The 23,044-nt window shown below is 46.5% G+C and overlaps 1 protein-coding gene across 7 annotated transcripts in view; it reads left to right on the top strand.

The window, feature by feature from the left end:
• Positions 1–23,044, top strand: part of EEF1D (eukaryotic translation elongation factor 1 delta) — a 46,971-nt gene that overhangs the window by 16,127 nt on the left and 7,800 nt on the right. For 2 of the 7 annotated variants that reach the window (XM_087931825.1, XM_087931823.1), the window contains exons 3-7: positions 5,660–5,731; positions 14,934–15,005; positions 18,519–18,618; positions 18,724–18,827; positions 21,276–21,545. In XM_087931825.1, the coding sequence (XP_087787951.1) occupies positions 5,660–5,731; positions 14,934–15,005; positions 18,519–18,618; positions 18,724–18,827; positions 21,276–21,545 (618 nt within the window). The remainder of the gene's footprint in view (positions 1–5,659; positions 5,732–14,933; positions 15,006–18,518; positions 18,619–18,723; positions 18,828–21,275; positions 21,546–23,044) is intronic. The other 5 variants (XM_087931826.1, XM_087931824.1, XM_087931827.1 and 2 more) reach the window with 3 other exon arrangements.

A 23,044-nucleotide genomic window follows, 5' to 3' on the forward strand; every position in this document is an offset into this window, starting at 1 on the left:
ATTTTGTTCATGTGACCCTGGAGGAATGCTGCAATGGTCGTAAATGTGAAAAATGGTCCTAAGTCACTCCCCCCCCCACTCCCATTGTAACTTCGGTTGCTAAAGGTGTATTGGTAAGTCAAGGATTACCTGTAACACGCCACATTCAGTCTGAACACTAAATACAGGTACTCCTCGACTTACAACCATCATTGAGCTCCTGATTTCTGTTTGTTAAGTGAGGCATTTGTTTTGCCCTGTTTTGCGAGCTTTCTTGCCATTGTTGTTAAGTGAATCGCTGCCGTTGATAAGTTAAGGACCCAGTGGTTAAGTGAATCCTGCTTCCCCATGGATTTGGCTCGTCGGAAGGTCGCCAAAGTGACCTCGGGACACTGCAACCTTTATAAGTACATGCCAGTTGCCATGTGTCTGAATTTTGATCACGTGACCACCAGGATGGTGGCAACATGTAAGTGTGCAACATGGTCATAAGTCAGTTTTTCCAGTGCCATCCTGTGATGACCTGGGGCGTGGCAAAGTCACAAAAATAGGTAAAGTCCCTTTAATGCCTCCAACTTGGCGCCCAATGTCCAGTTATCCTCGGTGGGAGATCAAATTCTTTCAGAAACAGTCTACAAAGGGAAGAAATGCAGTCCAAACCCAAAGTACAGATAAATTAGAAATAAAATAAAAAAAACCCAACACAAACCACACTGAAGTAATTAACAAGCCAGGCCAGGGATAATAAATTGCAGACTTCCAAAAGATAATGCAGCACCCACAGTTGGGAGGACGCCAAAACCCAGATAAGCTTCGACAAAGATAATGCACGTTTTGCTTCCAGCAAGGTGCTTTGTGCAAACACCCTTCTTATATCCTGTTCCTCCCAGCTGCAACTAATGAAAGGGATCAGGGCCCTTTCCTTTCCCATAAGCCCTGTTGCTCCCTTCTCCGTTCCTCCCTGCGTGCCCTAGGATGAAGAGGGGCTTGCCCTGGGTCTTCCTCTGAATGCCCAGCCGGACTGTGCCCTTCCCCAGTTTCCTCCACAGCCACCGGAGCCACACCCCCACTCCCTATCAGCTGCTCAATCTCCCCCTCAGAATCAGACTCCAATAACTTTGAATGGTCACTAAAAGAACTGTTGTAAGTTGAGGATTAACCTGTACTTGTAGTAATCTGAGCTCCTGGCTCACAGGTATCGGAGTACCATAGCTAACAGGAGACTTTTAATCCCCCAGGTAGTTTATTCTTTCCTCCCTTATAGGAGAAATTCCTCCATTTTTGCATTGCCTATCACTGGGGCCATTGCCTGCCTCTCTTCTAGGACAAGCCAGGGTTCTTGGTTTGAAACTGGCTTGTTAAAACAAGCCCCCAGAAGCCCTCACGGTAGGGTCCCTGCAGAAGGAACAACTTTGGGGCAATTATTCTTATTTCCATCTCCCCAAGTCACTTAGCTTCCGAGAAAGTGCTTTCCAGTAATTTGGTCAGATGTCCCATCTCCACGCAGCTGCTATTGGTTTTAAGTGGTTCTCCTGGTTGTGTGCGGAAAATTGTTTCTCCGGGGTTTGAATGCTCACGACTGAAAAGATGCTATAATAGAAAGGAATCTTTGTAGCTCAGGGTTGAACGGTGGGGTCCTTGGTGCTCTCTGAGCTGGATGGTTTCCTTGCAGACATCTCATGACCCAACTAGGGAACATCATCAGTGCTCTATCTAGTGCTCCCTTCTAGCACTAATGATGTTAGTGGGATAGTGAAATGTCTGGAAGAAAGCCACCAAACTCAAGGAGCACCGAAGACCCCACACAAGCGACACTATCTGGACACCTTAAAGCAACCCGTTATACGTGGGGCTTTGTTCAGGAGTTGCGTTGATCGGAATTTTGTACTGCAGTCATATTTTGAAAAAGTTCTTTTTTTAAAATAAAAAAAAATGGATTTTATTCCTCACTTTTGGAGAAAGTGTTTGTCACCCTCTATCTTTAGCCGGTGGAAAAATCTGAATGGGAATTGTTAGATCAGCCTGTTCTCATCCCACAGCTAGTCTATCACAAGCCTTTTCTGCTTCTTTGTCCCAGTAATTTTGCCTGTCCTATCCCCCCAGTGTCCTCATTTTTTCATTTTAACGTCTCAGTCCTTGAGATTGGGGATCAGAGGGATAGGTCCTTTTTAAAGGCCTTTAATATAGAAGCAGAGTTTTGTTCAAATTGGGGAGCACGGAATTTAAACTGCCTCCAATTTGATACCCATAAACCACCCAGAGGCACTCAAGTGTAACGGGCAGTATAGAAATAGAAAATAAAATTACTCATCTTGCAGTGCTGGCTGGAATATCCTGAAGATAAATTATATTTTATTGTATTTCTCAGTTTCCCCAAATGAACCTACTGAATTACGTTTGGGCCGGAAACCGATAGAATGGAAGCAGTTTGGGGTATATTTTGCATGCGTCTCCTTTTTACGGCAAATTATTTTACTGACAGTGGCATGAGTGTGGCCTAAGGGCGGTTTGGCTGGGCATAGTTCCCCTCACCTGCCTAATACAGAATTTAGGTGGTTGCCCCCACCCCTGTAGAGGTATTGCAGAAGAATTTCTGGAGGTAGTGTTATGACCCAAGCCTCATTCAAATCAAACCAAAAGTATAGATAAAAGCAAACCTTTTTAATGCATCTCTGTGAATTCTGTTTATTCACAGCAAAGAGTCATTAAAACTAATTGTCCCAGATAAGAGCAAGCCCTTTCAAGGTGGTGCAAGGCTGCCAAGAACACTAGAGAAAGTTGCCAAGAAATATTTCCAACACAAAGAGTCTCCAAACACCAACCAAGATATTCCGAACGTCCACAAGGCTTGAGTGCAAAAATGCCTTTGCTTCCTGCACAGAACTCCGGTTTCTCCGCTGGCTTTTATCTCTTAAGGGAAGGGCCGTCACCTTGCAGCCTTACTCCCAAATCACCCGTGCTGCTTCAGCTGCTCTTTCCTTCGAGCAGCCCTGCACTGAGCACAGGCTCCTCGGGGGACTCTTCCTCATTGCTGCCAGCCTCCGCAATCTCCAAAAGGCAGCATTCCACTCCCTGATGGTCCTGGCCCCATCCCTGCATCCCACGCCGGCCCCTCATCCGAGTCCTCGCTCTACGAGACTTCAGCCGTCTGCCCCTGCTGCCGGCGAACCACAATAGGTAGCTATGAAGAGTTGCCCACAACTGGCCACAGCTATTGCCACAAAGCGAAGGCTTTGATGCGCAAGCGGAGGTTGCAGAGGGCTGCAAACACACCCCACTCACACCCACAAATCCCAGTTATGCATTGTGCTTAGGTGTGCACCCTTCATGCTGATTGGTTCCAACTTCCTACTGGAAGCGTATGGAACTTAACTTCCCCATCCAGCCACAGGGAACTCCTCGACTTACAACAGTTCATTTAGCGACCCTTGGAAGTTTCAGCAGTACTGGAAAAAAAGGGACTTAGGACCGTTTGCTACACTTAACGACCATTGCATTCACACGAACACGTGATCACAAATTCGGACGCTTGGCAACTGACTCATGCCGCAGTCACGTGATGATCCCCTTTGGCAACATTCCGAGGACCATATTTCATTCTTACGACTGTTGTAGCCCTCAAAAATTCAGGCGCTGAATTTTGACTCGTATTTATGACCGTTGCGGGGCCCCGGGGGGGGGGGTCACGTGATTCCGCTTTGGCGACCTTCCCACAAGCACAGTCAGCGGGGAAGCCCAGATTCCCTTAACGACCCCGTTGCTCCCTGCGGTGATTCACTTAACAACTGTGGCAAGGCAGGTTGTGAAAGGGGGGCGGGGCAAGCTCACTGAACAGACTTCTCACTTTGCAACGTAGGTTTCGGGCTCTGTTGTGGGTCGCAAGTTGAAGGCAACCTGCGTTTCTGCTACCAAAGAACTTGTCAAAGATGATTTAGACCAGGGGTCCATAACCCCCAAGCCATCGCCCGCTACTAGGCCCTGGGCCGTTCGGAACCGGGCAGCGGCGCGCAGCTGGTCTTGGGCAAGCGGCAAACTGCGTGCGCGGGCCAGTTCCCCTCTGCTACCCACCCCTCTCTGGGCCATGAAAGTTGGGGACCGCTGGTCTAGTCCAGGGGTCTCCAACCGTGGCAACTTTTAAAGCCTGGCGGACTTCGACTCCCAGAATTCCCCAGCCAGCTTGGCTAGACTTTCAACTCTCTGCCTGCTTACTCTCTTGTCATCCCTTTCTCTGCAAACTCTCCAGTCTAGGGAATAGGAGGGGACACCCCCCCCCGCCCCCCAGGGACGGTTGAATGGGGAATTCTGGGAGTTGAAGTCCACCAGTCTTAAGGTTGGGGACCCCTGATTTAAGACTGGTGGACTCCCAACTCCCAGAACCCCCCCAAGCCAGCTTCGCTAGACTTTCAACTCTCTGCCTGCTTACTCTCTTGTCATCCCTTTTGTTAGTGTTTGGGGACAAACCCCCAAGCAGAGTGTACAGCAGCAGTCAAGCCAGGCAGCCAAATGAGAGAGAGGCTGGGCCCAAGAGTATACACACACTGGAGACAAAAACACTGTTTGTAGTTTTAAAATAGTTATTTAATTCACACAGAGATTAAGAAGTGTCATTCAGTCCATATGTCAATATCCAGTATATCCATCCAGTTACCTAGTCAATTAACAGTTAAATACAATGCCTTTATCTGCTTGTAAATCTTCTCCTTCCGATACCTTTCTCTCAAAGACAACGCTGAGTATGCACAGCTCACCAAGTAAACAGTCCTTTTGTTCAGTAGAAATGGTATCTTGCACAGTAGCCAGCAAGCAGACGTCTCATAACAGTAGTAAACAGCAGGCAGCAGAGATCAGAGAGACCAGCAGACCAGCGACCAGTAACACCAGCAAACAGTAACCAGAGACCAGGATCAGAAACCAGTAAACCAGGCCAATAACCAGGAAGTGTTACGTCTCTCTCACTGCCTCTTATTGCAGCTTGCAACCGCACCCATAATTATCACATTACATTGCAGTTTTTGTGCTTAAAGCTACAAACACTTAAACCTAGGTTCATATATTTATTCACCCAAACCAGTTGGAGTATTCATATACCCAACACCTTTCTCTGCAATCTCGCCACTCTGAGGAGTAGGAGAAAAAGAACAACAGGCATGGTTGAATGGGGAATTCTGGGAGTTGAAGTCCGCCAAGCTTTAAAGTGGCCACGGTTGGAGACCCCTGACCCCCTAGGGCATAACATTCCCAGTATTTTTAGATTTTCTGTGTCCTATTTTGCATTTTCCTCTCTTTGTACTCGTTGAAATGTGATGCGAACGTGCCCTGCGATAAATCATCATCCTAGCGGGAGGAGCAAAGAACAAATGGGGAAACGTTAAAATTTCGCTGGTGTATTTTTTTTTTAAAAAAAAAAACAAACACCTCGGCAACCGTCCCTGACCGACAGCCGCCTGCCTTCCGCGCAGCGCAGGAAACGTCTCCTTCAGCCCTTGCGCTAAGCCGGCGAACGTTCATGCCCCCGACCTTTCCACACGGCCGGCTGTTGCGCACCTTAAAAAAGGACCCCTTTCCTTTTGAGCCGCCCTTGGGGAAGTCCACCTGTGTCTGTATGCACCTCTTTGGGAACAAAGAGAAAGAGAGAACGAGAAGGAAAACACACCACTTGGTTCTTTCTGCATGTTTGCAGGAGAACGGCGCCAGCACCATCCTGCGCGACATTGCCAGAGCAAGGGAGAATATCCAGAAGTCACTGGCCGGAGTGAGTACCCAAACGCTCTCTCACCAGCTGGCTCTTTCCCTTCTTCTTTTTTTTCTTTTTTTCCTTTTTCCTGGCTGTGGCATATCTCTCAGACCCTTCCTTCCTTCCTTCCTTCCTTCCTTCCTTCCTTCCTTCCTTCCTTCCTTCCTTCCTTCCTTCCTTCCTTCCTCTCCTTTCTTCTTCCTTCTCCTTCCTTCCTTTTTCCTTCCTTCCTTCCTTCCTTCCTTCCTTCCTTCCTTCCTTCCTTCCTTCCTTTCCTTCTCCTTTCTTCCTTCTTCCTTCCTTCCTTCCTTCCTCCTTCCTTCCTTTTTTCCTTCCTTTTTCCTTCCCTTTCTTTTCCTTCCTTTTCCTTTTCTTCTTTCTCCTTCTTTCTTTTTCCTTCCTTCCTTCTTTTCTTTCTCCTTCCTTTTTTCCTTCCTTTTCCTTCTTTCTCCTTTTTTTTCCCTTTCTTCCTTTTCCTTCCTTCTTTTTCTTTCTCCTTCCTTCCTTTTTTCCTTCCTTTCCTTCCCCTTTTTCCTTCCTTTTCCTTCTTTCTCCTTTCTCTTTTTTTCCTTCCTTCCCTTCTCCTTCCTTCTTTTTCTTTCTCCTTCCTTCCTTTTTTCCTTCCTTTTCCTTCTTTCCCCTTTCCTTTTTTCCTTCCTTCTTCCTTCCTTCCTTTTTTCTTTCCTTCCTTTTCCTTCCTTCCCCCTTCCTTCCTTCCTCTTTCTTTCTAGCACTGATGATGTTCCATAGTTGGGTAATAAAATGTCTGCGAGAAAGCTATCCAGCTCAGAGGACGCCAAGCATCCCACACCGTCCTCCTCCTTCCCCTTCCTCCTCCCTGCAAACCCCCCTCCGATCACTGAGGATGTTCCGTAGTTGGGTAATGAAATGCCTGCAAGAAAACTGTCGGAGGACACCAAGCATCCCACAGTCCTCCTCCCTCCACCTCCTCTTCCTCTCCTTCTCCTCCTCCTCCTCTGCAAACCCCACTCCCTCCCAGCACTGAGGATGTTCCATAGTTGGGTAATGAAATGTCTGCAAGGCAACCATGAAGCTCAGAGAGCATCGGGCAGTAATCAGCCTCCTACCTCCTCTCGCCCACCCCCCAAAAAAGCAACCTTTCCCCCCCCCCTTGAAGACGTTTTGCTTCTCCTCCAAGGAGCTTCTTCCCTTCTGCTGAAGCTTCCGATCAAGAACCGAAGAAGCTTCTCGGGGTAGAAGCGAGACGTCTTCAAGGAGAAACAAAGTCCTTTTTTTGGGGGGGGGGGGAATGGGGAGGTGGGGAGAAAAATAAAAGCACCTTTGAGTCTACCTGTGTGGATTCTCTTGCCTTAAAAGTTAGAGAGCCCCGGATTGGGCACGACGAAGGCTGATCTTGCAAAGCGCACTATCCCAGGCAGGCAAATCTAGGGTCCTCCAGTTAATCCGCTTTTGCAGATTAACCCTAAGAAACTACAGGTAGTCCTCGACTTAACAATCATTCGCTTAGTGACTGTTTTAAGCTACCAACGGCACTAGAAAAAAAGTGACTCATGACAAGTGACTTATGACCCGTTTCCTCACTTAACCACCATTGCAGCATTTCCATGGTCACGGGATTTATATGCGGGATGCTTGAGAACTGACTCGCGCTGACGACGGTTCACGGGACACCCTAAATCCCCTTTGGCAAAGTCGACGGGTGGGGGGAAAGCCGGAAAGGTCATAAACGGGTGTGGGGGGGGCAAAACTCACTTAGCGACTTGTCTGGCTTTGCAACAAATACCTGGGGCTTTTTTTTTTATAGTCATAGGCCGAGGACTCCCTGTAACATGGGCTGTTTGGAGCCAGAATGCAGAATTCAAAAGTCTTGGCTCGTCTGACTGCAAAATTTTCCTTCGAAGGAGAGAGAGAGAGAGAGAGAGAGTAGTAGTAGTAGTAGTAGTAGTAGTAGTCCTCGAATTACAGGCATTTCATTTAGTGACCACCCGAAGCTACAATGGCACTGAAAAAAAGCAACTTAACGGGCAGTCCTCATATTTAACGACTGTCGCGTGATTTAAAAAATGGGGGTGCTTGGCCACCAGGGCTTTGGGGGTCATGTAAACGCCCAGCGGGCTTCCAGCAGGCAAAAACTGGTGGAGGAAGTTGGATTCGCTTAAGGACTCTGTGGTTCACTTAACAACCAAGGCTGACAAACTTTGTAAAATGGGGCACGGGGCCCCTTCATAGCCGCTTTGCTGAGCTCCCGATTGTGGGGCGTAAGTCGAGGACTTCCTTAACCGAGCTGGCGAGGAATGATGTTGAGGTGAGGCTGGTAAAGTCCTCCACTTGCGGCCACAACAGAGCCCCAAATTTCTGTCACTAAGTGAGCCATTTGTTAAGTGGATTTTGCCCATAGGTTGCTTTTTCACTGCCGTTGTAACTTCAAACGGTCACTAAGTGAACTGTTGTAAGTCGAGGACCTACCTGTACTGCCCTCTGTGTGTCCTGGGAGAAGATAAGAGGCAGTCTTCCACTTATGATGAAAATTGAGCCCCAAATTCCCATCGCTAAGTGCTTAAGCAAGTTTCCCCCCCGATTTACGACCTCCCTCGCTACCGTTGTTAAGCGAATCACTGCAGTTGTTCAGTTGATAGCAAGGTCGTTCAACGAACCCGGCTTCCCTGTTGACTTTGCTTGTCAGACAGTTGCAAAAGAGGATCGTGTGACCCCCAGGGACACTGCGACCTGCCATAAATCCTAGTCAGTTGCCAAACGTCTGAATTTTGATCACAAACAGATGCTGCGACGGTCGTAAGGGTGAGAAACGGTCATAAGTTACTTTTTGGGGGTTGCCATTCAGAATAAAACACAAACTGACATCCTTCACCCTCCACACATTGAATGGAAAACCTCTGATACTGCATCAATATTGCACTATACAGTAGAATTCAATAGAGTTACTGCCCTGGGATAGAAGCTGCTTTTCAGCCTATTTGTCCTTGTTTTTATTATTGTCCTGTACCGTCTGCCGGATGGTAACAGTTGAAAAAAAAGGGGTTCCCAGGATGAGATGGATCTTTGAGGATGTTTTGAACTTCCTTAAGGCAACGGCAGCTCTAAACCTCTTCCAAAGAGGGGAGAGGGCAACCCAGGATCCTCTGGGCAATGACATTAACCCACGTTGGATTCAAAAACCCCAACAACCAGTTCTCTGCCCAGTTGCTGGTGGGCGTGGCCTACCGGAACTTCTGGGAGGGGCATTTTTCACCTTCCCCAGAATCCGGAGGCTTCCCTCAGGCTTCTGGGAGAGCGAAAATGGCCTTCCCCCGGGCCCTAGAGGCCCCCCGGAATCCGGAAACAGCAGCCCCAAAAGCCAATGCAATCCTAAATTGCATTAACAGAAGGATACAACTAAGATCAAGTGAGGTAGTAATACCCCTCTATAAAGCCTTAGTAAGGCCACACCTAGAGTCTTGCATCTAGTTTTGGTCACCGCACTATAAAAAAAGACGTTGAGAGTCTAGAAAGGGTGCAGAGAAGAGCAACCAAGAGGAGTAGGGGACTGGACGCTAAAACATACGAAGAACGGTTGCAGGAACTGGGCCTGGTTAGTCTAGGGAAGAGAAGGACCAGGGGAGACATAATAGCAGTCTGCCAATATTTGAATGAATTTTGATCACAAACGGATGCTGCGACGGTCGTAAGGATGAGAAACGGTCATAAGTTACTTTTTGGGTGCCACTTAGTCAATTGCTAAGCAAACGATCGTAAGCCAACGACTGGAGTCTACTCTAATTCTAACTCCGGTGCAGGGAATATTTAAATATTTAACATTTAAAGAGGAGAAGAACTTTTTCTGTATTTTTTTGATTTTGTTTTTTTTTAACGGAAACAGAGATTCTGAACACAGTTCTCCTCCTTCTGGGCCCTTCCAGGTGTGTTAGCATTGCAGGCCAGAAGATGTACCTGTGGAGATGCTGGGTTGAGCGAAATCAAGATTAAAAACCAATATTATCAGAATCGTACACTTTTCTTTGGCCTCAAATTGGGGAGGTTTCACTTCTCTCGAAAAGCCAAGCTGCAAATCTTTCCCCCTTTAACAACCTTCCTTGCTGCTGTCGTTAAGTGAACCCTTGCAGCTGTTAAGGTAGTAAGGTAGACTATTAATCAATTTGGCTCCTCATTGGTTGCAGAAGATCAAGTGAAATACACCCCACCCTGGGACACTTTAACAGGCATAAGTACATGCCAGTTTCCAAGTGTCTGAATTCCGATCACCTGACCACGGGGATGCTGCAATGGTCATAAGTGTGAAAAAAGCTTTGTAAGTCGAGGACTGCCTGTACTGGATGTGAAGGTGTGAACATTCCTGGAAGGTGTTGAAGATTTGAGTCAGTTTGCGGCAGTCCCTGAATGAGGCTCTGATGGTGATTCTGATGACAAGCTTGTCAATCAAATGTCAGGTATGAAAGGGAAGAAAAATCTTATCAGCAGATGCATGCAGGAAGTCCTTGACTTAAAACCGTTCATTTAGTGACCGTTCAAAGTTGCAGTGGACCTGAAAAAAAGTGACTTACATGTTCTGACCCAAACCTTGTTTCAAGGAAACAACCACGAAATAGAGGTAACAGCAAAACCTTTTAATGATTATTTACGAATTCCATTCCTTCATGGTTTAAACGCTGTTTCCAGTTATTTGTCTCTGATAAGAACGAGCCTTGCCAAGGTGGTGCAAGGCTGCCAAGAACACTAGAGAAAGTCACTAAGAAATATTTCAAACACAAAGAGTCTCCAAACACCAACCAAGATAATCCGAACGTCCACAAGGCTTGAGTGCAAGAACTTCTTTGCTTCCTGCAACGAATCTCACCTCCAAGGGCTGGCTTTTATCCCTTAAGGGAGAGGCCGTCACCTTGCAGCCTTACTTCCAAGTCTGCCTGTGCTGCTGCAGCTGCTCTTCCCTTCGAGCAGCCCTGCACTGGGCACAGGCTCCTTGGGGTCCTCTTCCTCACTACTACCAGCCTCCACCATCTCCAAAGGAAGCATTCCACTCCCTGGTGGTCCTGGCCCCATCCCTGCATCACACGCAGCCCCCTCATCCGAGTTCTCTCTCTCCGAGACCTCAGCTGTCTGCACCTGCTGCCGGTGATCCATAACATTATGACCGCTTTTCACCCTTAAAGTCATTGCAGCATTCCCACAGTCCCCTGATCAAAATTCAGATGCTTGGCAGTTCATATTTACGATGGTCGCAGTGTCCTGGCGTCTGTGATCCCCTTTTGCGATCTTCTCTCCATCAAACTCAATGGGGAAGCCAGATTCGCTCAACCACTGTGTGACTAAACAACTGTGGTGATTCCCTTAGCCACTGCTAAGGGAGTGTGGATGTTCTGTATTAAATATCCATATTCTATTTTTAAGTGACGCTTGGAGAACTGTCAGCTAAGATGGTTATTATATTTCATGCTGGATACGACCTACCCTAAAAAATTGAAGCTTGAAGGAGAGTACGGAAAAATGATTCCTAGTTTTCTGTTATATAATGTAACATTATGTTATATACTATATATTATATTACATTGTATTGTATTGTGTATTGTATATTGTATGTTATATTATAATATACTATACTATATTACATTACATTATATTATATTATAATTCTATACTATACAATATTATATATTGTTATAATGTACACATTAGGTATATATATGGATCTTTGGTTATTCGGGTTTTCTCCCGCTAAAATTGGCAGTATCTAGGCAACATTTTGATGAAGTCTCATTCATCATCTTCAGGCTTGTGTCTTCAGCTCTGTGCTTCATCGAAACGTTGCCTAGATACTGCCAACCTTACGCGGGAGAAAACCCGAATAACCAAAGATCCACGTACAAATACCCGCGAGAACCTCAGAAAATAAGTATATATATATATGTATATATCTACCCTATTTCCCCGAAAATACGACCTACCTTGAAAGTAAGTCCTAGCTTGATTTTTACACGTGCGCCCAATATAAGCCTTACCCCCAAAATAAACCCTAATTAAGATCCCGCCCACTCCAGAGTGGACGAGTAAAAATTAAGCTAGGTTGGGGATGGGAGGGTGGAGCTGCCCTACTACTTACCTTTGGACAGTTGTAGCCAGGCCTTGCACACCCCGACATCTGCCTCGCCGGCCCATTTCTTCTGCGGCTGGCCAGGCTTTCCTGAAGGCCTCTGGAGCCGATAAGAAAGCTCAGGATCGATCCGGAGCTCTGTTATCGGCCGCAGAAGAAGTTTCTGAAGGCCTCCAACGGCGAAAAGGGGGCCAGGGGCAACAGGCGCAAGTGAGGTTAGTCAGTGGATGGCATCCTCCGAAAATAAGACCTGGTGCCTTTTTTTTTTTGGTGGCAAAACAAAATATAAGACAGGGTCTTATTTTTGGGGAAACAGGGTATATATGTATACATCTATAATGTAAAATATTCTGCTTTTAAAACACTTGAAATTAATTAGGCACTTGCTCAGTTCAGCTCTGGAAATGTTTCCGGTCTCAACCAAATTACCTCCCATAATTACAGGTAATTCTCCACTTAAAACAGTCTGTTTAGTGGCCATTCAAAGTTACGACAGCACTGAAAAAAGGGACTTAGGACCGTTTTCCACACTTATGACAGTTGCAGCATCTGCCTGGTCACGTGCTTTACATTTGGATGCTGGACAACCGACTCACACTTACGACGGTTGCGGCACGTGATCCCCCTTCTGACAACCAAAGTCATCGGGGAAGCCAGCTTCACTTAACAACCAGGAATTCATGTGAAAAACATGGCAAGGAAAGTCGTAAAAAGAGGGGAAACTCCCTTAAAAGATTCCTCACTTTGCGGCATAAATTTTGGGCTCAGTTGTTGTTGTAAGTTGTTCTAATCCAAACCCTTTTACAATAAAACAAACACGAACCAAAGGGAACAGAAACCTTTCAATGATTCTTACGAATCCCCCGTTAAAAGACTTCTGCAAACTAATTAACTTCGATAAGCACAAGCCTCGCCAAAACTGTGCGAGGCTGCCAAGAATAACAGATAAGAAATAATTTACAACACAAGAGTCTTCAAATACCAAAATACTGGAATGTCCATGAGGCTGGAGTTTCAAAACGTTTTTGCTTCCTGCAAAGAACTTTTGCTTCACAACTGGCTTTTATCTTCTTGAAGGAGGGGCCATGATCTTGCAGTCTTACTCCTGAGTCGCCCATGCTGCTAGAGCTGCTCTTTCCTTCAAGCAGCCCTGCGCGCGCGTACACTTGGCACAGGCTCCTCGGGAACCTCCTCATCACTGCTGCCAGCCTCCACAATCTCTGAAGGCCGCAGTCCACTCCCTAATGGTCCTGGCCCCTCATCTGGGTCCTCGCTCTCCTCAGCCGTCGGCACCTGCTGCCGGCTAACCACAACATAAGTCGAGCCCTACCTGTACTTACAACCATTGGTTTAGGGATCACTTGAAAGCACAACGGCACAGGGGTAAAAAAGCAATTTGTGACTTTTTCCCAGTCATGTGGCAGCATCCCCGCGGTCACCTGATCAAAATTCAGAGGCTTGGCAACTGACATGGACTTAGAACAGTTGCAGCGTCCCATGTTCCTCTTTTGAGACCTTTTGAGCCAGGTTCATTCAACAACCGTGTTTCTAACTTAACATCTGCAGCCGGAAAGGGGGTAAAACGGGGCAGAAACTCACTTAATGGCCGTCTCGCTTAGCAACAGACATTTTGGGCTGTATTGCCATCAGCTGAGGAAAAGTAATTCGTAATTTTCCCTTTTATATGTAAGCAGCTGCTTTTAAAACACGAACTTAATGCCTTGGCTGGATTCAGCGCTTGGAAACATTTCCAGTCTTGGCCAAATCCTATTATTATTATTATTATTATTATTATTATTACTACTACTACTACTACTACTACTACTACTACTACTATATCTTTAGTGAGATTCACAGCCTTTGGGGCTGGTTGGTAGCTCAACAGCTCGAGTCTTAACCAGGGACCTAGGAACTGTTCAGGTAGCATCGGAGAATATAAGCTGTTCCAAGTAGGGTGGGTTTTTTTTTGTAGAATCAGAGTGTTCAAGTCTGATAAATTCAGGATTTCCAAATAGCGAGGCAGCCCTTTCGGTATTGCTCCAAGGGCTCCAATCACAATTGGGATAACACAGGATGATTTCTTTTTCCAAAGTCGCTCAACTTCAATTTGTAAGTCCCGATACTTTGTGATTTTTTTTCTTGCTGCGTGTCTACAATTCGTGCATTACCAGGGCTTGCAATGTCAATGGACCAAACCCTTTTTCTTTTCAACTATTGCTATGTCAGGCATATTGTGGGCGAAGTGCCTGTCCGTGTGAATTCTAGAAGTCCCACAAGATCTTGACTTTTTTCATTCTCCAGAACCTTCTCAACCTGTTGCTCCCAGTAGTAGTAGTAGTAGTTATTATGAGTTAATCTTTAGTGAGATTCAGGGCCTTTGGGGCTGGTTGATTTACTTTTTTTATTATTATTATTGGTTAATCTTTAGTGAGATTCACAGCCTTTGGGGCTGGTTGGTTTACTTGTTTTTTTGTTGTTATTGTTATTATTAAGGTTACCCAACTGCATAGAGGCATCGCGTAGTTTACAATATGCGTGGTATCTAACTTAAGGGCCCAAGCGAAGAAACCCGACCCAGCATTAAAAAAATGTTCCAAGAGGGAGTTCACAGATGTCCTATGCCAGGCCTGGGAAAAAGGCCAAGGCATTACCGGGACATTCTGTTCCAGAGGACAGGATTTGGGGCAGAGAAGTCATGCATGCCTCCAGGCAGGACAAGAAGCAACAGATGAGAAACTCATCAAGGAGAGAAGCAACCTGGAACTAAGGAGAAATTAATTTCCCAACCGTGAGGACAATTAACCAGGGGAACAGCTTGCCGAAAGGAAGTCGTGGGTGCTCCATCGCGGGAGGTTTTTTTTTTAAGGAGAGTTTGGTCAGCCATTTGCCTGAAATGTTGTAGGGTCTTTTGCTTGAGCAGGGGGGGTTGGACTAGAGGACCTCCAAGGCCCCTTCCTATTCTGTTAATTCTGTTATAACGTCTCACCAAATATCCTGTGCATTCAAGGAAGCTACACAATAACAATGCCCTGTTCTATGCCCCAGTGTTTCTTGCGTGGAGAACAGTCAGTCAAGCAAATGTTCATTCATTTAATCCTAATTGTAATTCTCTGGCTGTATTGTGACCCTTTTCAGCTCAAGACAGTTTTGCAAAACCCTCAGGAAGCCGCTGGCCTTCGGTCCAAGAAGCGCTCGGGTCACGCGGCTGTAAGTTGCTTGTGGGAAGGAGTGCGATCACCTTCCGTCTGTCTGTCTGTCTCTGTCTGTTTTGTCCCAGCTGGCCTGGAAGAAACGGGCATCCTCCATGCCTCTTCTTGTGGTTACTTGCAAAATGGTGTCCTGTCCATTGTCCCATTTCTGTGCATTTTTGCTTCTCAATTTCCTGCATTGAATTAGGTACCTTAAGGCACCTTCTGGAAGGGATTGGCTGTAATGTAATTCCTCTCACTTAAAAAACAACAACATCTCTCTCTAGGCCACCTAAGTATATCAGATACTTATATTAGCCATACCCTCTACCAGTGGTGGCTAACCGTTTGGGGCTCCTGTGCCAAAAATTGTGTGCATGCTTGCGGGCCAGCACCCAGAAGGCAATGTGCGCCCTCCCACGCCCCCTGTGCATGTGATTTGCCACCCCCTACCGCCCCCTTACCTGCATTGCGCCTCCCAGCTGATTTTCGGCCCCTTTGAGGCCTTTTTCAACCTGCCAGAGGCTCGAGGGAAGCCTCTCCAACCTTTGCAGGCCGAAAAATGGGCCCGTTTGGTCACTTCCAGTATTTTTGGAAATACAGGAAGTGACCAAATGGGCCTATTTTTCGGCCTGCAGAGGCTTCCCTCGAGCCTCTGGGAGGCTGAAAAAGGCCCGAAAATCATCTGGGAGGCACACACGTGCTCAGTGCAGATAAGTTTGCCTGGGGCTCATATGCCCGCACTAATGGCTCTGTGTGCCATCTGTGGCCCGCGTGCCCTAGGTTTGCCACCATGGCCCTATACTTAAAAAGTCCCTTATTTGTACAGGTAGTCCTCAGTTTTATGACCACAATGGAGCCCAAAATTTCTGTCATTAAGCAATACGGTGGTTTAAGTGAACTTTTTACAAAACTTTCTTGCTGCAGTTGTTAAATGAATCACTGCAGTTATTTAAAGTCAGTAACATGTTTGTTAAATGAATCTGGCTCCCCCATTGACAAAAGGGGATTATGTGACCCCCTCCGGGAATGCTGTGACCGTCACAAATAGGAACCGGTTGCCAAGTGTCCAGATTTTGATCACGCAGTCATGGAGATGCTGCAACGGTTGTAAGACTGAAAAACGGTCATAGAAGTGACCTTTTTTTGGTGCCGCTGTAACTTCGAACGGCCACTAAACGAATTGGTTGTTTGTAAGTCGAGGATAAACCTGTACCTGTTCTGACCCAAACCTTGTTCCAAGTAAACAAACGCCAAACAGCGATAAAAGCAAAACCTTCTATGCTTCTCTGCAAATTCTGTTAATTCACTTTTAAAAGGCTATGAAAACTAATTGTCTCTGATAAGAACGAGCCTTGCCAAGGTTGTGCAAGGCTGCCAAGAACACTAGACAAGGTCACTAAGTAATATTCCAAACAAAAAAAATCTTCCGATACAAACCAAGAGAGTCCAAACTTCCCCAAGGCTTGAAGTGCAAGAACTTCTTTGCTTCCTGCAAAGAATCCCACCACTGAGGGCTGGCTTTTATCCCTTAAGGGAAGGAGCCATCACCTTTCAGCCTTACTCCCAAGTCACCTGTGCTGCTGCAGCTGCTCTTCCCTTCGAGCAGCCCTGCGTGCACGCACACTGGGCACAGGCTCCTCGGGGGACTCTTCCTCACTGCTGCCAGCCTCCACCATCTCCAAAGGCCGCACTCCACTCCCTGGTGGTCCTGGCCCCATCCCTGAATCACCTGCAGGCCCCTCATCTGAGTCCTCGCTCTCCCAGGCCTCAGCCGTCCGCACCTGCTGCCGGCGAACCACATCAGTACCGGGTGTGTGTGTGTGTGGACTTCAAAAATTTTAGCGATGGGTTCTTTGCCTGGTTGCTGGGTGGGTGTGGCCATGGTGGCCGTGGCTTAGTTGGTCTCCTGCATCATGTGGGGGGGGGCGTTTTTTCCCTCCCCGGGCTCCGGAGGCTTTTCCTTGAGCCTCTGGGAGGTAAAAACAGCCTCAGCAGGCTCGGGAGGCCAGAAACTAGCCTGTTTCCAGCCTTCTGGAGCCTCCAGGAGGCCTGTTTTTCACCCTCCCCAAGCCTCACGTGCGCCCTTGTACTTACCTGGCCTCTAAAATGGGCCAAATGGGGACTCCTGGGAGGGCGGGGCCAGCCAGGTGTGGATTTATCCCAGTTTGCCGAACCGGCTTTCACAATGATAAAATTAAATACCGGTTCTTTTGAACCGGGACGAACCGGTAGCAGGCCACCCCTGGATTTTTTCCCAATGAAAAATTTTGTTGTTGTTTTGTCAGAAATCCGTTTCCAGACAGCCTGATGCAAAAATGGCTCCGGTTCCCTCGAAGAGTTTTGTGCTGCTCATATCTCACGTGCTTTTTCTTCTTAAATCTTTTGCGGGTTCCACCCTTCTGCTTTTTGCACTTTGCCACAGAGTGGCTCGTTGTTAAAGGCCGGAGAAATGAAATCCTTCTTACAAAAATAAATAAATAAATAAATAAATAAATTAAAAAATTGCATCGTACTCAATAGCTGATAAGATTTCTAGCCCAGCTCTTCAGAGGTCCTGTGGATCCTCCCATTCTGTCCCACCCTGAATAAGGCAAGGCGGTTTCTGCCCTCAGCCTTGTGGGGTGGTGAGATTTTATGACAGGTTCTTGCACGTCCTTTCTTAACATAAGAGTTCACACTTCCCAGTTGAAGATGCTGGGCTGTGTCTTAGCAAATTACGGCATCAGTAAAGGAGAATGTTTGTAGCTCATGGTTGAAATGAGAGCTCTTGGGTCCTCTCTGAGCCTCAGTCATGAGATTATCCAAGAACACAAACCAAGCCCAGAGAGCACCAAGGATCCCAACCATCCTCCTCCTCCACCCCCCGCGCTCCCCACAAACCCTACTGCCTTCTAGCACTGGTGATGTTATCTAGATGGGTCACGAAATGTCTGCAATAAGAACAACAACCGAGTTTAGAGAGCACCAAGGAGGAGAGAGAGGGAAGGAAGGAAGGAAACAAAGTCACTAGTTGGGTCATGAAACGTGCAAGAAAACCACCAAACTCCAAGAACACCCAGGGGAGGGAGGGGAGGATAGGTAGGTAGGTAGGTAGGTCACTGATGATGTTACCTAGTTGGGTCATGAAACGTCTGCAAGAAAGCAAACCAGCTCAGGGAGCGCCAAGGAGAAGGAAGGAAGGAACCGAGCTCAGAGAGCCAAGGAAACCCTCATAGAAAGATCATCCAGCGTTGCAACTTTTTAATTATCTGGGCTGCATTAGGCCTCTGTTATAAAGACCTTTTAGGAAAACAAGGAAACACACCCTGGGTGTTGAAGCATCTCACCTTCCCTTTCCTTTGCAAACCACAAAAGCTGTCCGGTCTCGTGCTCTTCCCGGTTCCCAGTTGCTTACTGGAAAGTCTTCCCCTGTCCCATCTCCCTCCATGTGGCTACCGCTCAGCTTCATTTTCTGTGGGTCTGGTTGGGGTTCAGCGGTTGGCCTGGCCTCAAACTCCCTCCCTCCCTTTGTCCTCGCCGTCTCTTGCAGACCGCCAGCGGCCCCTCCCCTGCAGGACCGGCCGGAGACCAAAATGAGGTGGTCACCAGGATTGCTAACTTGGAGGCAGAAAACCAGCACCTTCGTAGCGGTGAGTTAGCCCCGCCGTAAGGCTCGGTGGTAGCTTTTAAGTTGAGGGATTGCGGCGTAGCATCCTGTCCTTTTAATCGTGTTTTTTTTTCCTTCGTGTTTTCAGTGGTCACAAACCTCCAAGTGGCTATCTCCAAACTGGAGTGCCGCCTGAGCGTGCTGGAAAGGGCGTCGGCTTCCCATCATCCTTCCCCACCTCCACCAACACAGGTAAAATATGCTTTTTTTAAAAAAAGTCTTACACATGTTCCCTGCTTTGCTCATTTGTAGACTGCACGTGCTTTTTAGAAATCACAAGGCCCGTTCCTTCCAAGGCCGCCCGAGCAACCTTCACAGAATGGAATGGAAGACAGTAGGGCATTGGATTTAGCAGTTAGGGATTATTGAGAATAAAATAGAATAGAATTGGGAATTATTAGGAATAGAATTAGGAGTACGGTAGAATTAGGAATTATTAGGAATAGAATAGAATTAGGAATTACTAGGAATAGAACAGAATTAGGAATTAATTATTATGGATAGAATAGAATTAGGAATTATTTAGAACATAATAGGGAATGGGATAGAATGCAGTTCAGAATAGAACATGATTCAGAATAGAATATAATTCAGAATAGAATAGAATAGAATAGAATAGAATAGAATAGAATATATGGGATGGAATGGAATGGAAATAGAATAGAATAGAATAGAATGGGATGGAATGGAATAGAATTAGAATAGAATAGAATAGAATAGAATAGAATAGAATAGAATAGAATAGAATAGAATAGAATAGAATATATGGGATGGAATGGAATGGAATGGAATAGAATAGAATAGAATATATGGGATGGAATGGAATAGAATTAGAATAGAATAGAATAGAATAGAATAGAATAGAATAGAATAGAATAGAATAGAATATATGGGATGGAATGGAATAGAATAGAATTAGAATAGAATAGAATAGAATAGAATAGAATAGAATAGAATAGAATAGAATATATGGGATGGAACGGAACGGAACAGAATAGAATAGAATAGAATAGAATAGAATAGAATAGAATAGAACAGAATAGAATAGAATAGAATAGAATAAGAGTTGGAAGGGACTTTGGAGGCCTTCTAGTCCAACCTCCTGATTTAATGGGCATCTTTGCCCTGACCCCCAAAACAGCCAGATGCCTGATGAGCAGCGTTCAGATATCCCAATTAGTTCTCGGGAGTAGAGCAGGGATAGGTTGGCGCAAGGCCCCCCCCAAAACCTTCAGGCAAGGTCCCTCAAATAGTTGCACCCATGCCACGCAGGGCTTTATAGGTGAAGCCCCCACCTCCCTTGTGCTTGGAAGCGGGAATGGGACGACTGGCCACGGCCAACTCGCCACGAGGCCACTCGTTGCAGGACAATTTAAGGATTCTATTTAATTATTTTAAATGAGTAAAAGAAAATATTTTAATGGTTGCCATTCACCTTTCCTTCTGTCCCTCCTTTTGCATCCTTTTTCGAATGATTCTATTCCGCCGTTTCTTTGATATGAGTGTAACTTTTTTAAAAAAAAAAAAGTTTTTATTTTTTTAAAAAACAAACATACACATACAAAGCATAAAAAACATAAAAGCACCTTCCATTTTATATACATGCGGTGTGTCAGTTGTTTACAAATCTTTTGTGCTATCCTTTTATAGTCATTTACTCACAGTTTATATCGATTTTCACATTGTCAAAATAACATATGCTTATATATTTATCAGTAATTAATCATCCACGACTAATCTATTTATTCCATCATTTTATATGAGATATTCCAAATTTCCAACGGTTATATATGTCTATATTGTGTTTTATATCCATCTATTAAATTTCTATCACAGAATTATCTAGTCTATTACATTACCATGTCTTTTTATCCAACCATTGATAAAACAAATCCCATATCGTATAAAATTGTTTATCTTCTTGTTCTCTAATTTCAAATGTCGATTTACTCATTTCAGCACGGTCCATGATTTTCTTAATAACTTCCTCCTACATAGGTATTTTATCGTTTTCCCAATTCTTAGCAAATACAATCCTAGCCGCTGTTAATACATTTGCAATCAAATATTTCAACTCTTTGTTGTATATTTCTGGTACAATTCCCGATATTAGTGTAACTCTTGTCCCGCAGGAGTTGTCCTGTGGATGTCAGGGTTCTGAGGGAGGCCCTAATTAATCTGGAGCCAAGTTTCAAAAGAAATCCATTTATGTATGAGGAGCAACATGTCGGCACTTTCCGCCCTACATAATTTACTGCCAACCTATGACCCTGTTTTCCCCCTCCTCCCAGGTTGTGTCATAAATCACACTCTCCAACGGAGCATTTTCTTGCTTGCTTTAGTAACCTGGGATACAATCTGGAGAAGGGTATGCGTGAAATGTTCTTCTAGTCATAGCAACCGAGCTTCACCCCGTCAGTTCTCCACCCACCCAGCCACCTACCTCAATGGCAACTCAAGAGCAGTTCAGGAACCCTTTACAAGTTGACAGTGGAGAGTTTGCCACGGGGATTTGGCTGTGGCAAATGGTCCGAGGTCCCTTTGAAAGAGGGTGCCCGCTAGTGTTGAGAAAGCAAGGCCTTCTTCCCCCTGGGGTTGGCTTTCGGGGGCCAGGCTCACCTTCTCGTTCTCTCCGCAAAGCACGTCACCCCTATGAAGAAAGTGGAGCCCCTGGCTGTACCGTCCAAGAAGGTGGTGCTCCCTTCAGCTGCCATCAAAGAAGACTCCCAGGGCGCTGCCGCCGCCGCCGCCGAGGAAGACGATGAGATCGACCTGTTTGGCAGCGACGAGGAAGAGGAAGACCAAGAGGCTGCCCGCCTTCGGGAGGAGCGGCTAAAGCAGTACGCTGAGAAGAAGTCGAAGAAGCCGGGCTTGATTGCCAAATCCTCCATCCTTCTGGATGTCAAGCCGGTAAGTGCGGGGGCTTTTTGGACTGGAGGCCTGGTTGGCATTCCCACGTGCCCGGCCTACACTCATCCCCCCCCCCTTTCTGTGTTCCTCCAGCCCACAAAAGCCGCGTGGATCCTGTACCCATCCTCTTAAGGCGAGAACCCCAAATTTCATTTTTCTGCAAGTTCTCCGCCGCGTGCCGGTGCGGGGGGGGGGAAAGCGGGCGGTCAGGGAGATGGGACAGCATCCTGCCAGCCGCAACGGGCTGTGTAGAGGCCTCACGGGGCGTCCACGGGGCCTGTTTTTGGCCGGCACCGTGCTACCGGGCGCTGCGGAGGCTGAAAACGTGCTGCGCAGGGGGTTCATTTTTGGCAGCAGAGGTACGTGGGCCCGTCATTTGGTATTCCCAGGCCGGCCCCAGCCTGTGGACGTTGAGTTTGGCACCCATGCTTCTAAGGGCAGAAAAGCAGGTGCCCCCGGCTCACCTGATTGCGATCTCAGCTCTTGGCAACCACCTGCAATCCTTCCTTGCCGGCTTCTTCAACAGAGAAGATTGCAAGCAGCGATCCGCATACGGCACACCGCCTCCTTTCCCAAGTTCCTATCTTTCTGGCACACAGCAGGTCGGGGAGCTGGCGCACTGGGCCGCAGAAAGGAAGCACGGATCGTCAGGATCCGAACTCCAGCCTGCCGGTTCTGTGCACGGAGGTGAGCTGCCTGCCCTCTTTCGGCAGGCAGCTCTTTTGCTCTGAGTAAGGAGCCGCGCTTAGCGACCGCACCTGGATGAGCCAAGACTTTGGTCACTAAGTGAGGTGATTATGCGGACATCACGCTTAACCGCTCACATAAATTATGACAGTTAATGGGCAGGCTCCATTACGGTCGTAACTGGAGGAAAGCGTATAATTTGTTAGTTGGAAAAGTGGCTCCCAGATTCCTCCTGATTTTTCCATTACATTTCTGCTGGGATTTGGATATTTCTGTTGGAATTATGGAGGGGCGCGATGGCTGAGCGGTTAAAGATGCTGAGCTTGTCAGCGAGAAAACTGACAGCCTGGGTTCGAGACCCGAGGGCTGAGTGACAGGGTGAGCTCCTGTTCCTCGCTCCAGCTCCTTGCTCTACTTAGCAGTTCGAAAGCATGCAAACGTGAGTAGGTAAATAGGTACCATCGTTCCGTGCACATTTGGGATATAGATAGAGTAGAATTCTTTATTGGCCAAGTGTGATTGGACACACAAGGAATTTGTCTTGGTGCAAATGCTTGCAGTGTACATAAAAGAAAAGATACATTCATCAAGAGTCAAGAATCATCAGGTACAATACTTAATGATAGTCATAGGGTACAACAAGCAATCAAATCATACTAGGAAACAGTCAATTTAAATCGTAAGGATACAGCGACAAAGTTACAGTCATACAGTAACAAGTGGGAGGGGATGGGTAATAAGGAGTGATGAGAAGATTAATAGTAATAGTAGTGCAGACTTTGTAAATAGTTGGACAATGTTGAGGGAATTAT

Source organism: Pseudonaja textilis, chromosome 3 (assembly GCF_049901715.1).
Source record: "Pseudonaja textilis isolate UNSWEBS1 chromosome 3, rPseTex1.2, whole genome shotgun sequence".
Classification (NCBI taxonomy): Eukaryota; Metazoa; Chordata; class Lepidosauria; order Squamata; family Elapidae; genus Pseudonaja; species Pseudonaja textilis.